This window comes from Mesoplodon bidens (genome assembly GCF_964165515.1).
Source record: "Mesoplodon bidens genome assembly, chromosome: 8".
In the NCBI taxonomy this organism is placed as follows: Eukaryota; Metazoa; Chordata; class Mammalia; order Artiodactyla; family Ziphiidae; genus Mesoplodon; species Mesoplodon bidens.
The window spans coordinates 58,889,453-58,905,206 of record NC_138165.1 but is presented as its reverse complement, the minus strand read 5'-3'; the positions used below and the strand labels follow the sequence as shown (position 1 = coordinate 58,905,206).

The following is a 15,754-nucleotide window of genomic DNA, read 5'->3' as shown; positions in this document are numbered from 1 at the left end:
ATATCTTGTAATAACCTATAATGGAAAAGAATCCATAAAAGAATATATGTGTATATATATATATATATATATATATATATATATATATATATATATATATATATATAATTGAATCACTTTGCTGTACCTAAACTTCCACAACATTGTAAATAAACTATACTTTTTAAAAAAAGAAAAGAATCTTTCTTTCTCTCATCTAAGCGCTGTTGTTTTTAGCCGGGAATTGGCAAGCATGAGACAGTAGTATGAACTAGGGCCAGGCCCTAGTCTGGTCATCTACGCCAAGGTCTCCAGAATCACAGACAAACAACTGACAAACTGAGACAAAACTGAGTGATGACTATGACTCTGGAATTCCATCCCTAGGTATATACTGAAAATAATTGAACTCAGGGCCTCAAACAAGTATGAGTTTGGATGAATGGATAAACAACTCTTGGTATATATATACAATGGAACATTATTCCATCATAAAATGGAATGAAGTAGTGATATATACTACAACATGCATGAGCCTCCAGAATATTATGCTAAGTGAAAGTGCCCAGATGCAAAAAATCACAACTTATATGATTCCACTGACATAAACTATTCAGAATAGATAAATCTGTAGAGATAGAACAGTAATTGGTGGCTGCCAGGGTCTGAGGGAGGAAGTAATGGGGAGAAACTGCTTAATGGGTAAAGGGTTTTACTTTGGAGTAATGAAACGTTTTGAAACTAGATAGAGGTGGTAGTTGCCAAAACATCGTGATTTACTAAATGCCGCTGAAGTGTTTACTCTAAAATGGTTAACTTTGGACTTCCCTGACGGTCCAGTGGTTAGGACCCCGCACTTCCACTGCAGGGGGCACGGGTTCGATATCTGGCCGGGGAACTAAGATCCCATATGCCTCGCTGCCAAAACATAATAATAATAAAAATAAAATGTTTAGTTTTATGTAATGTGGACTTCACCATATTAAATTATTAAAAAATCGTGAGTGACAAGGTTGGAGCAGCACCATATCCCATATTTTCAGAATCACAACTGGTTTAAATAAGTCTAGTCTATGAGGAGAGAATGTGGAGTTTGTCATTATTGATCCAGGGAGAGTGATGAGAACTGGGAGTAATTTTAGAGTCTCCTTGAAAGATGAATTCAATTTCCCTCTTAAATATACTCAATTTTTTGTAATATTAGATTTTAAGAGCTTGTGAAAATCACTTTTAATGACAAAGTTTCTGTCCCACATGCTGCTTTATTTTCCACACTTGCCTGAGATTTCAGTTGGTCTCATTGATCCATCCATGAAAATGAAAACAAGAAAGTATAAATGCGCTTCTTTTGAAATGAGTTCTCTCCGTGCAATAGGAAGATCATTATTACCAATGTAGATGGGCAGATGAGGTTATTCAAGCTCAAGTGCTTTATTTTTCGCTCTTAAATGGTTTAGATGAGCCACATATAAATAAAATGATCTGGATAATTATAAGCAGTCTTTATATATTATGTGAACTCATCTGTGAAGTTATTGGTGGTTATATGTACCCATATACGCACAGTAAAGCAAGTGCTTTCCATGGTTATGGCATAAGTATCTAGGTTTTTTAGATCAAAAATGCCATTGGGTTTTGGTGGTGTACATCTTTGCAAACAACATTTTCTTTCTTTCTTTCTTTCCTTCCTTCCTTCCTATCTTCCTTCCTTCCTTCCTTCCTTTCTTTCTCTGTGTTGGGTCTTCGTTGCTGCACGTGGGCATTCTCTAGTTGCGTTGAGCAGGGGCTACTCTTCGTTGTGGTGCACAGCCTTCTCATTGCAGTGGCTTCTCTTGTTGTGGAGCACGGGCTCTAGGCGCGGAGGCTTCAGTAGTTGCAGCACGCAGGCTCAGTAGTTGTGGCTTGCAGGCTGTAGAGTGCAGGCTCAGTAGTTGTGGCACATGGGCTTAGTTGCTCCGCAGCATGTGGGATCTTCCCGGACCAGGGCCCGAACCCGTGTCCCCTGCATTGGCAGGTGGATTCTTAACCACTGCACCACCAGGGAAGCCCCAAACAACATTTAAAAAGGTTTTAAAGGTTTCTCTATATTGAGTCCTCCCTCTGTTGTTGGACACCCTGCTGTGTTTGTTGTATAAGTGATTTCTGAACCTTAGACTAGCTTTCAAAAGTGTTATTATTTCATAATTGCAGATGAGATAACAGATTCAAAGAAGTTAAGTGATATGCTCAAGAGGATAAGTGGTGCTGGGCTTCACCTTCAGATACTTTTTTTCTTTTTTTTTCTTTATTAGTTTCTGCTTTATAACAAAATGAATCAGTCATACATATACATCTGTTCCCATATCTCTTCCCTCTTGGGTCTCCCTCCCTCCCACCCTCCCTATCCCACCCCTCCAGGCGGTCACAAAGCACCGAGCTGATCTCCCTGTGCTATGCGGCTGCTTCCCACTAGCTATCTACCTTACGTTTGGTAGTGTATATGTGTCCATGCCTCTCTCTCGCTTTATCACAGCTTACCCTTCCCCCTTCCCATATCCTCAAGTCCATTCTCAAGTAGGTCTGTGTCTTTATTCCTGTTTTACCCCTAGGTTCTTCATTACATTTTTTTCCTTAAATTCCATATATATATGTGTTAGCATACTGTATTTGTCTTTCTCTTTCTGACTTACTTCACTCTGTATGAAAGACTCTAGGTCTATCCACCTCATTACAAATAGCTCAATTTCGTTTCCTTTTATGGCTGAGTAATATTCCATTGTATATATGTGCCACATCTTCTTTATCCATTCATCCGATGATGGACACTTAGGTTGTTTCCATCTCTGGGCTATTGTGAATAGAGCTGCAATGAACATTTTGGTACATGTCTCTTTTTGAATTATGGTTTTCTCAGGGTCTATGCCTAGTAGTGGGATTGCTGGGTCATATGGTAGTTCTATTTGTAGTTTTTTAAGGAACCTCCATACAGTTCTCCATAGTGGCTGTACCAATTCACATTCCCACCAGCAGTGCAAGAGTGTTCCCTTTTCTCCACACCCTCTCCAGCATTTATCGTTTGTAGATTTTTTGATGATGGCCATTCTGAATGGTGTGAGATGATATCTCATTGTAGTTTTGATTTGCATTTCTCTAATGATTAATGATGGTGAGCATTCTTTCATGTGTTTGTTGGCAGTCTCTATATCTTCTTTGGAGAAATGTCTATTTAGGTCTTCTGCCCATTTTTGGATTGGGGTGTTTGTTTTTTTGCTATTGAGCTGCATGAGCTGCTTGTAAATTTTGGAGATTAATCCTTTGTCAATTGCGTCATTTGCAAATATTTTCTCCCATTCTGAGGGTTGTCTTTTGGTCTTGTTTACGGTTTCCTTTGCTGTGCAAAAGCTTTGAAGTTTCATTAGGTCCCATTTGTTTATTTTTATTTTTATTTCCATTTCTCTACGAGGTGGGTCCAAAAGGATCGTGGTGTGATTTATGTCATAGAGTGTTCTGCCTATGTTTTCCTCTAAGAATTTGATAGTTTCTGGCCTTACATTTAGGTCTTTAATCCATTTTGAGCTTATTTTTGTGTATGGTGTTAGGGAGTGATCTAATCTCATACTTTTACATGTCCCTGTACAGTTTTCCCAGCACCACTTATTTATTTATTTATTTTTTCTTTTTTTTTGCGGTACGTGGGCCTCTCACTGCTGTGGCCTCTCCCGTTGCGGAGCACAGGCTCCGGATGCGCAGGCCCAGCGGCCATGGCTCACGGGCCCAGCCGCTCCGCGGCATATGGGATCCTCCCAGACCGGGACACGAACCCGTATCCCCTGCATCGGCAGGCGGACTCTCAACCACTGCGCCACCAGGGAGGCCCCCCCAGCACCACTTATTGAAGAGGCTGTCCTTTCTCCACTGTACATTCCTGCCTCCTTTATCAAAGATAAGTTGACCATATGTGCGTGGGTTTATCTCTGGGCTTTCTATCCTGTTCCATTGATCTATCTTTCTGTTTTTGTGCCAGTACCACACTGTCTTGATTACTGTAGCTTTGTAGTATAGTCTGAAGTCAGGGAGCCTGATTCCTCCAGCTCCGTTTTTCGTTCTCAAGATTGCTTTGGCTATTCTTGATCTTTTGTTTTTCCAAACAAATTTTGAAATTTTTTGTTCTAGTTCTGTGTAAAATGCCAGTTGTAGTTTGATAGGGATTGCATTGAATCTGTAGATTGCTTTGGGTAGTAGAGTCATTTTCACAATATTGATTCTTCCAATCCAGGAGCATGGTATATCTCTCCATCTAGTTGTATCATCTTTAATTTCTTTCATCAGTGTCTTACAATTTTCTGCATACAGGTCTTTTGTCTCCTTAGGTAGGTTTATTCCTAGATATTTTATTCTTTTTGTTGCAATGGTAAATGGGAGTGTTTTCTTGATTTCACTTTCGGATTTTTCATCATTAGTGTACAGGAATGCCAGAGATTTCTGTGCATTAATTTTGTATCCTGCTACTTTACCAAATTCATTGATTAGCCTTAGTAGTTTTCTGGTAGCATCTTTAGGATTCTCTGTGTATAGTACCATGTCATCTGCAAACAGTGACAGATTTACTTCTTCTTTTCCAATTTGGATTCCTTTTATTTCCTTTTCTTCTCTGATTGCTGTGGCTAAAACTTCCAAAACTATGTTGAGTAAGAGTGGTGAGAGTGGGCAGCCTTGTCTTGTTCCTGATCTTAGTGGAAATGGTTTCAATTTTTAACCATTGAGGACGATGCTGGCTGTGGGTTTGTCATATATGGCCTTTATTATATTGAGGAAAGTTCCCTCTATGCCTACTTTCTGCAGGGTTTTTATCATAAATGGGTGTTGAATTTTGTCGAAAGCTTTCTCTGCATCTATTGAAATGATCATATGGTTTTTCTCCTTCAATTTGTTAATATGGTGTATCACATTGATTGATTTGTGTATATTGAAGAATCTTTGCATTCTTGGAATAAACCCCACTTGATCATGGTGTATGATCCTTTTAATGTGCTGTTGGATTCTGTGTGCTAGTATTTTGTTGAGGATTTTTGCATCTATGTTCATCTGTGATACTGGCCTATAGTTTTCTTTCTTTGTGACATCCTTGCCTGGTTTTGGTATCAAGTTGATGGTGGCCTCGTAGAATGAGTTTGGGAGTGTTCCACCCTCTGCTATGTTTTGGAAGAGTTTGAGAAGGATATGTGTTAGCTCTTCTCTAAATGTTTGATAGAATTCGCCTGGGAAGCCATCTGGTCCTGGGCTTTTGTTTGTTGGAAGATTTTTAATCACAGTTTCAATTTCAGTGCTTGTGATTGGTCTATTCATATTTTCTATTTCTTCCTGATTCAGTCTTGGCACGTTGTGCATTTCTAAGAATTTGTCCATTTCTTCCAGGTTGTCCATTTTATTGGCATAGAGTTGCTTATAGTAATCTCTCATGATCTTTTGTATTTCTGCAGTGTCAGTTTTTACTTCTCCTTTTTCATTTCTAATTCTATTGATTTGAGTCTTCTCCCTTTTTTTCTTGATGAGTCTGGCTAATGGTTTATCAATTTTGTTTATCTTCTCAAAGAACCAGCTTTTAGTTTTATTGATCTTTGCTATCGTATCCTTCATTTCTTTTTCATTTATTTCTGATCTGATCTATATGATTTCTTACCTTCTGCTAACTTTGGGGGATTTTTGTTCTTCTTTCTCTAATTGCTTTAGGTGCAGGGTCAGGTTGTTTACTCGACATGTTTCCTGTTTCTTTAGGTGGGATTGTATTGCTATAAACTTCCCCCTTAGAACTGCTTTTGCTGCGTCCCATAGGTTTTGGGTCTTCATGTCTCCATTGTCATTTGCTTCTAGGTATTTTTTTATTTCCTCTTTGATTTCTTCAGTGATCACTTCGTTATTAAGTAGTGTATTGTTTAGCCTCCATGTGTTTGTATTTTTTTTACAGATCTTTTCCTGTAATTGATGTCTAGTCTCATAGCATTGTGGTCGGAAAAGATACTTGATACAATTTCAATTTTCTTAAATTTATCAAGGCTTGATTTGTGACCCAAGATATGATCTCTCCTGGAGAATGTTCCAAGAGCACTTGAGAAAAATGTGTATTCTGTTGTTTTTGGATGGAATGCCCTATAAATATCAATTAAGTCCCTCTTGTTTAATGTATCATTTAAAGCTTGTGTTTCCTTATTTACTTTCATTTTGGATGATCTGTCCATTGGTGAAAGTGGGGTGTTGAAGTCCCCTACTATGAGTGTGTTACTGTCGATTTCCCCTTTTATGGCTGTTACTATATGCCTTATGTATTGAGGTGCTCCTATGTTGGGTGCATAAATATTTACAATTGTTATATCTTCTTCTTGGATCGATCCCTTGATCATTATGTAGTGTCCTTCTTTGTCTCTTCTAATAGTCTTTATTTTAAAGTCTATTTTGTTTGATATAAGAATTGCTACTCTAGCTTTCTTTCGATTTCCATTTGCATGGAATGTCTTTTTCCATCCCCTTTCTTTCAATCTGTATGTGTCTCTTGGTCTGAAGTGGGTCTCTTGTAGACAGCATATATACGGGTCTTGTTTTTGTATCCATTCAGCCAATCTGTGTCTTTTGGTGGGAGCATTTAGTCCATTTACAATTAAGGTAATTATCAATATATATGTTCCTATTCCCATTTCCTTAATTGTTTTGGGTTCGTTGTTGTAGGAATTTTCCTTCTGTTGTGTTTCTTGCCTAGAGAAGTTCCTTTACCATTTGTTGTAAAGCTGGTTTGGTGGTGCTGAACTCTCTCAGCTTTTGCTTGTCTGTAAAGGTTTTAATTTCTCCATCAAATCTGAATGAGATCCTTGCTGGGTAGAGTAATCTTGGTTGCAGGTTTTTCTCCTTCATCACTTTCAATATGTCCTGCCAGTCCCTTCTGGCTTGTAGAGTTTCTGCTGAGAAATCAGCTGTTAACCTGATGGGGATTCCCTTGTTTGTTATTTGTTGTTTTTCCCTTGCTGGTTTTAATATGTTTTCTTTGTGTTTAATTTTTGACAGTTTGATTAATATGTGTCTTGGCGTATTTCTCCTTGGATTTATTCTGTATGGGACTCTCTGTGCCTCCTGGACTTGATTAACTGTTTCCTTTCCCATATTAGGGAAGTTTTCAACTATAATCTCTTCAAATATTTTCTCAGTCTCTTTCTTTTTCTCTTCTTCTTCTGGAACCCCTATAATTTGAATATTGGTGCATTTAATGTTGTCCCAGAGGTCTCTGAGACTGTCCTCAGTTCTTTTCATTCTTTTTTCCTTATTCTGCTCTGCAGCAGTTATTTCCACTATTTTATCTTCCAGGTCACTTACCCGTTCTTCTACCTCAGTTATTCTGCTATTGATCCCATCTACAGTATTTTTCACTTCATTTATTGTGTTTTTAATCGTTGCTTGATTCATCTTTAGTTCTTCTACGTCCTTGTTAACTGTTTCTTGCATTTTGTCTATTCTATTTCCAATATTTTGGATCATCTTTACTATCATTATTCTGAATTCTTTTTCAGGTAGACTGCCTATTTCCTCTTCATTTGTTAGGTCTGGTGGGTTTTTATCTTGCTCCTTCACGTGCTGTGTGTTTTTCTGTCTTCTCATTTTGCTTATCTTACTGTGTTTGGGGTCTCCTTTTTGCAGGCTGCCTGTTTGTAGTTCCCGTTGTTTTTCGTGTCTGTCCCCAGTGGCTAAGGTTGTTCCAGTGGGTTGTGTAGGCTTCCTGGTGGAGGGGACTAGTGCCTGTGTTTTGGTGGATGAGGGTGGATCTTGTCTTTCTGGTGGACAGGTCCACGTCTGGTGGTGTGTTTTGGGGTGTCTGTGGCCTTATTATATTTTTAGGCAGACTCTCTGCTAATGGGTGGGGTTGTGTTCCTGTCTTGCTAGTTGCTTGGCATAGGGTGGCCAGCACTGTATCTTGCTGGTCATTGAGTGAAGCTGGGTGCTGGTGTTGAGATGAAAATCTCTGGGAGATTTTCGCCGTTGATATTATGTGGAGCTGGGAGGTCTCTTGTGGACCAGTGTCCTGAAGTTGCCTCTCCCACCTCAGAGGCACAGCACTGACTCCTGGCTGCAGTACCAAGAGCCTTTCATCTGCTGGGCTTAGAATAAAAAGGAGAAAAAGTGGAAAGAAAGAATTAGTAGAAGATGAAAGAAAGAAAGAAAGAAAGAAAAAGAAAGAACGAAAGGGAGGGAGGAAAGAAAGAAAGAAGGGCGGAGGGAGGGAGGGAGGAAGGACGGAAGGTAGGAAAAAGAGAAAGAGAGAAGATAACGTAAAATAGAATAAAGTATGATAAAATATAATAGCATTATTAAAATAAAAAAGTAATTATTAAAAAATTAAAAATTAAAAACAAACAAAAAACGGACAGATAGAACCCTGGGACAAATGGTGGAAACAAAACTATATAGACAAAACCTCACACAGAAGCATACACATACACTTTCACAAAAAGAGAACAAGGGGAAAAAAATCGTAAATCTTGTTCTCCAAGTCCACCTCCTCAATTTGGGATGATTTGTTGTCTATTCATGTATTCCACAGATGCAGGGTACATCAAGTTGATCGTGGAGCTTTAATCCGCTGCTTCTGAGGCTGCTGGGAGAGATTTCCCTTTCTCTTCTTTGTTCTCACAGCTCCCGGGTCTCAGCTTTGGATTTGGCCCCGCCTCTGCCTGTAGGTCGCTGGAGGGCGTCTGTTCTTCGCTCAGACAGGACGGGATTAAAGGAGCAGCTGCTTCGGGGGCTCTGGCTCACTCAGGCCGGGGGGAGGGAGGGGTACGGAGTGCGGGGCAAGCCTGCGGCGGCAGAGGCCGGCGTGATGTTGCACCAGCCCGAGGCGTGCCGTGCGCTCTTCCGGGGAAGCCGTCCCTGGATCCCGGGACCCCGGCAGTGGCGGGCTGCACAGGCTCCCCGGAAGGGGGGCGTGGACAGTGACCTACGCTCGCACACAGGCCTCTTGGCGGCAGCAGCAGCAGCAGCAGCAGCCCCAGCGTCCCACGCCTGTCTCTGTGGTCCGCACTTTTAGCCGCGGCTCGCGCCCGTCTCTGGAGCTTCTTTAAGCAACGCTCTTAATGCCCTCTCCTCCCGCACCAGGAAACAAAAGGGAAGAAAAAGTCTCTTGCCTCTTTGGCAGCTCCAGACTTTTTCCCCGGACTCCCTTCGGGCTAGCCGTGGTGCACTAACCCCTTCAGGCTCTCTTCCTGCTGCCGACCCCAGTCCTCCTCTCCCCGCGCTCCGACTGAAACCCGAAACCCGAGCCTCAGCTCCCAGCTCCGCCCTCCCCGGCGGCCGAGCAGACAAGCCTCTCGGGCTGGTGAGTGCCGGTCGGCACCGATCCTCTGTGCGGGAATCTCTCTGCTTTGCCCTCCACACTCCTGTTGCTGAGCTCTCCTCCATGACTCAGAAGCTTTCCCCCTCTGCCACCCGCAGTCTCCACCCGCGAAGGGGCTTCCTAGTGTGTGGAAACCTTTCCTCCTTCGTGGCTCCCTCACACTGGTGCAGGTCCTGTCCCTATCCTTTTGTCTCTGTTTATTCTTGTTTCTTTTGCCCTACCCAGGTACGTGGGGAGTTTCTTGCCTTTTGGGGGGTCTGAGGTCTTCTGCCAGCGTTCAGTAGGTGTTCTGTAGGAGTTGTTCCACGTGTAGATGAATTTCTGATGTATCTGTTGGGAGGAAGGTGATCTCCGCGTCTTACTCTTCCGCCATCTTCCTGACCTCTCCCACCTTCAGATACTTAACTGTGTCTGGATAGGCCACCTGTGACTAGGATCCCATCGTGCAGCTTTTCTTTGGCAAGATTTCTTATAAAATAGCTCACACAAGAATTGAAGAGCCTGCCCATGACTATTAACTTGGCTTCGCTAAAGAATAACTTATCTGATTGCTCACATTTCCAAATTAGTCCATATCGACAAGCTATCAAAGTGTTGGTGGGAGTATTGACATTTCACTGCACCGTGAAAATGGATATATCAGTTTATGGGAAAGCTTAGGTTTTAAAAGGCATCCCAGCACCAGAAGTGAATACTAAGGGTGCTGAATGATGGATGACTGGGGAGGAAGTTAAATTTAGGTCATGGGAAACCTGAGCATTTGGGAATTGAAGGAAGCCAGAAATAGAACAAAATTGGTGTGTCAGTCTAAGTTATTCAGAATTTGATGTCAAACAACTCTTCCAACATGGGCTTCCTCTTCTCCTCAGGCAGATTCAGGATTAACTGTCTTTCACATACCTTGTATTTTCCCATCATTATACCTTTGTTGACAGTTGCATTGACTGGCATGCCCTCCCTGATTGCCACCAGTTGTCACCCTGTCTCTTTCTCCTTGTTGAAAGCCTTCTGTTCTCAGACTAGTTCCCCAGAGGTCCATCTCTTCCCTAAATCACTACAGCACTTCTTTATTTAAAATACACATTTACAACTTGACATTTACTTTTGGACTAAGTTTTATCTTTATGTATTTATAGCTCATCTCTGTTATGAATCATGAGTTCTAGGGGGATAAATTGTAGTATCTTCACTTATATTTATCCCATTATATGCCTTGGACATGGTATATGCTCATCAAATAGTAGTTGATAATTTTGTAACTCTTGAAGGCAGGGTTTTCTCAAAAGATGTTAATAAAAATACCATTTCTGGGAGAGGTGCTCCCTAAAAATGGATGGCCTTTGGTCAAATAAGGATGAAAAATACTACATACCATTTCCATCGAAGGAAGTTTACATGGCAATTGGCATTTTCAACACACACTACTCTCCAGTGGTGAGACCAATTTTGCTATTTTAATCTAGGACGTCTCAGCTTTCCCCCCACTGTTTAAAGTAAGAACTCTTCAAACATCTCTTATTCATCAAAATGTTCTTTGCAAGACACTGCTTTAAAGTGTTTTTCTATAAAAAAATTATCCTCATAATATTCACAGATGTGGAAATTGAATTTTGATTAGATGTAGTTTGTATGTTTAGTTTGACCTGCCTACTTCTGTACTTGGGAAAGCACTCCCCCTAAGCTGTATTGGGTGTGTGTATGTGTGTGTGTGCACGCATGCGTGCATCCATGTACGTCCGTGTGCATGTTTGCATGTAACATACAGTGTGGACTCAACCTGAAAATAGATTGAGACTGAAAAGAGAGTGATTGGAACTGGTCTTTCAGCTCGATTATCTGCTAGAATCTCCATTACTTCTCATAATATACTTGAAAAGTTTTATTTGTACCTCAAGGGCAATGAGCCTGGCCTCATTTACAAATATGAATGCAGATCTTAGGAGGGCACTAGCTTCTCCAGGCAGTCTTGCTCACTGTCAGCTTGTTTTACTTACTTCCTCTGCAAAGGAATATCCATCTCTTGGAATTAGATACAATATGTCTAATGGGGAAACCAGAATTTTTGGAGTCAGAAAGTTTTCATTTGCTTCCCAACTCAGGCCTGTGTGACCCTGAGCAAGTTTTCCTTCCAGAGCCACTGACTCCTCATCTATAAAAGAAGATGGGTCAACCCTGTCTATAAGAGCATGTTATAAGGACAGTGCCTGGCATAAGTGAGATACTGCATAAATATTAGTTATTTTTTGTGTCAGACAGATTATGACAGGAGAATTCCATGGGCATAAAGTCACAAAGACAAAACTACCTCTCTCCTAGAGTTGCCATTCCACATTTCATGTTGTTGCTTCAAACCATAAATGGTTTTACTATTTTTCATGTCTTCTGTATTTGAGGTGACTGTGAATGGGGGGGAGCATAGTAAGAGTTGAATTGTTATCTATAAAGAAGAATATTTGAATTCTAAAAATGGTGAATAAGTAACCTAAAAGAGAGCTTAGAAAAAATTCATTGTAATCATTTGAGATATGGAAAAGCAACGTAGGAATGATCCCCTTAGTCTTGTCTGTTGTTGATAACTGTAAAACTCCATCCCCCATTATCATATATACATGTGTGTGTGTGTGTGTGTGTGTGTGAGTGTGTGTGTTTTGGTTGGATTAATTCATCACATCATTCAAAGAGGGAATAGATTAGGGAAAATTTTGGACTTGCTTTCAACTTTTATCTCAACACATTATATAATTTTAGCCATAGATTCATTTCCATTGTGCACATTTACCACTGTGCACAAACAGAATAGAAGTATCACTGTGTGATAATCTCGCTTAAGGTTACATACTTGGAGGTGAAAGCACCCAATAAAAAATTAGACTGATAATTTGTGGGGGGCTGCTGAATAGATTGCTCAACATAAATTGTGGTTTTCAGGCCAAAAGGCTCCTCTGACTCCCATTTTGCAGAAATACATGTACCTGTTACACGTGGTGTCCATAGCATGTCAATCCTGTCTGTCTCCAGCCATCCATGGCTAAATTGTTCCTGAAGGAAGCCCACTCGTCCCTGGGAAGGATGACAAATGACGGTTTTGATGCTGTATCTACCTTTCTAAATGCCAAATTATCTCCTGACAGTTTTTCTTGAAATAAATATTATGAATGGCTGAAAAAAAATCAGTTTTTTGCACGTTATTGTTTTAGGGACACCAGGTGAAGTCTTCTAAGCTAAACTGAAGTAGTAGAGGAAGCAATGAACCTAAATTTTCCTGGGACTGGCCTCAATTTTACAGTAATGGACATCTGTCTTGCTCTGGTTGACTACAGGAGAAGATGTATCAGGGACTCTCTGCCCAGCATCTCCTCCTCCTGAACAGATGGTGTGTGAAATTCCCTGCCGGATGGATTGTGTGGTAAGCGAGTGGACAGAGTGGTCATCTTGCTCCCAGTCTTGTTCAAATAAAAACTCCGATGGGAAACAGACCAGGTCAAGGACTATCCTGGCATTGGCTGGAGAAGGTGAGTAATAGGAAGGGTTTCTGTTCCCTAAATCCAAATGAACAGTTTGCTTTCCATGCATGCCTTTTCTCCCTAATCCTCTAGTTTATCTCTGCTGGGTTCCCATATGTATATGACTTGTTTTAGCCCATACTATGTACAGGCCATGGCAATCAGGTGGATGTCAGTTTTCATTATACTTTTTTAGGGAAGGAAACAAGGCTTGGTTGATACACATCCAGCTTCAGATTGCTCATGCCGTTGGGAACATAATTGGAATATGTCTGGTAAAACGAGTTCTAAATTAGGAACCAAGAGACATGGCTTCTTGACTGGGAGCTGCCACTAACATGGCAGACTACCTGATCTGTATGTCCTCATTTCCTGCTCTGTCAGGCTGGCATGTGGTGAGAGGGAAAAAGATGAAGCCTGTGAAAGTGGCTTTCAAGAAGCTAAAGTGTGCTTTGGGGATATAAATGGGTGACTTCAGAACAAATTAGAGGAGCAGCTGTTCCTGTCATTTAAAGCAATGGTCTCTGTCCCCAGACACATACGTCATTTCATTTCTTTCAGGCCCTCCCTTGGCTTCGTCTGCCGACAGCTCAGCTGGGACAGCAGAGCAATATGGCCACTGGCTTTGAGGGACTTCTTTTTAGACAAGATTCTGTCTGTGGTCCTAAGAAATGGGGCCAGGGTCAAGAGGAATGATAATTTTCATATTCTTAAAGTGCAGTGGCCTCCCCTTCTTGTCTGTTATATTTCTGGCAGGAGAAAAAAGTCAATATAATGGGGAACAAAATAGCAAGAACAACAAAACTAAGGTCACAAATCTTCCCGAGCATTTGGCCCACTGAATAAAACATTGTAGTGTGGGAGAGTAGGAAAAACATCAATACTTTAGATAAATACCAGTTTTGACATGGATATAAAATTGTGAAAGAAAAGATAGTAATGAAATCTGATTGTCTGACTCACCCAAGAGTATAAGGCTGCACATTTGTCTGGTCTCCCTGCCAGTGTATAACACATTGTCAGATATTATTTCAGAGTTTAAGGATGGGCTCTCTCCTGCCAAACTTTAAGAGAGATTTCTGGATTTCTCGAACTGCAGTAAAATGCACTGCTTGAGGGAGGATGGATGTCTTAAAGTGGTTCTCTGAGAAAAATAATACTGTCTTAGGAAAGAGAGACCATATGTAGGTAATGTGTGTGTGTGAGTGTTTGTGTTTGATCTTATATCACTTCAAGGTCATGGGCTATTATATCTAACTGACTAATTTATGTACGCATAATCATATTAAGATAAAAGCAGATTTCTTTGGAGTTTATCTCAGATACATGACACAGAGGTGAGAGTAGAATCAATTGATTTTAAAAATCTAATTGGCATACCGTTGCCTGTTATTGAGGAGAGAAAGGTGCAATGTATTGTCCTCAGGATAAAAGAACCATGACCATAGCGTCAGAAATGGGGCGCGGTGGCCCAGGCCTTTGGAAGATTGTATCAAAATGCTGTCTTTCTAGACCATTAAAACAGTAAAAACAACAAAAAATAAGAATGGCAGTAACAACAGCAACAGCAACATGGTAGTAACAGCAACAATTCTGTATTTTTTTAATTTTGATTTTTGCAGGTGGAAAACCATGCCCCCATAGTCAGGCCCTCCAAGAATATCGTTCGTGCAATGACCATTCCTGTATGCAACTCTACTGGGAGACGTCAGCTTGGGGCCCCTGTTCTGAAGACACATTGGTAACTGCCCTTAATGCAACCATTGGCTGGAATGGAGAAGCTACGTGTGGTGTGGGCATTCAGATGCGGAGGGTCTTCTGTGTCAAGAGTCATGTGGGACAAGTGATGACAAAAAGGTATTATCAATAATTAATTGAAAGGGCATAGGACTATTGCATAGTTGAGTATTTTTAGTCAGAAACATTTTTCATGCACTGAATATGTCTCAGTCTGTGCTAGAGTAAGAGATTTTTGTTTTGTTTTGTTTTATTTGACTCTTAAAGACTAAAAAATGTGCCTCAACCAAAGGTAGACACTTATTTGTTACTTATGCATTAATTAATGGAGAACAGTAAATATATGCCCACAAATATTGAATCTGCTTGAGTAATCAAACTTTCTAGAGCTGATATAAATATTTTGGGCTCTTTTTCAATCACATAAAGACTAGGTCCACAAGAAGGTAGGTCATGCACTTTGAAAATATGGGGCCGTGTTGTACTGTTCTTTAGATCTCATTGACCTTGTCTGCAGTGAGCAATAAATCCATATAGACATTTTGAATAGACTAATCCATGCCCTCAAGTAGGTTTATAATCTCATACCTGCTATACTCTGCACATGGAGATGTAAATTTTTAAAAAACTGTAGGAGAATTTGGACATGAGGACTAGGATATAGATGTCAAAAAGGGTCAGGAACAATTGCAAGAGACAGAGGAAAAAGAGTAATTTTCCTGGAGAACGCAGCTGTGGGAGTTTCTTCTCCCACATAGACCAAATGAGAAGACATAACACTTCCTCAAGTCCATGCAGGAAGGCTCATGGAAAAGAAAATGTAAGGCACCTAAGTTATATACAGAGACTGGGTAACTGGCCTGTCCATAGAGATTTCCAAGTGGCCATGTTTGAACTAGTTCCCTTCAAGTGATGAAAGACCCCTACTCCAGCCACAATAGTTGTGGGTCACCAGGATGGGTTGGTGCAAGCTTTGGTCTAGTGTCACAAACTAGGCAACTTAGAGCTGTTTCCCAGGAATCTCTAAGTTGGGAAAATGAAACCCTCTCTTCTTTCTCTTCATGATGTTCTAAGTATATGGATGGAGAGTTGCCATAGCCACGGTCATGCCTGGTGGAAAAAGCAGGAGGAGAGAGTAAAGCTGATCCTCAGAAAGAGGCAGAAACTGAAGCAGAACAAATCCTGG

The 15,754-nt window shown here is 40.7% G+C and overlaps 1 protein-coding gene across 1 annotated transcript in view; it reads left to right on the top strand.

Annotated features, from left to right (window-relative positions):
* THSD7B (thrombospondin type 1 domain containing 7B) overlaps positions 1-15,754 on the top strand; it is a gene marked incomplete at its 5' end in the record, with an annotated part of 794,653 nt that overhangs the window by 349,202 nt on the left and 429,697 nt on the right. Inside the window, 2 exons of the mRNA XM_081243155.1 lie at positions 12,649-12,840; positions 14,454-14,688. Of these exons, the coding sequence (XP_081099281.1) occupies positions 12,649-12,840; positions 14,454-14,688 (427 nt within the window). The remainder of the gene's footprint in view (positions 1-12,648; positions 12,841-14,453; positions 14,689-15,754) is intronic.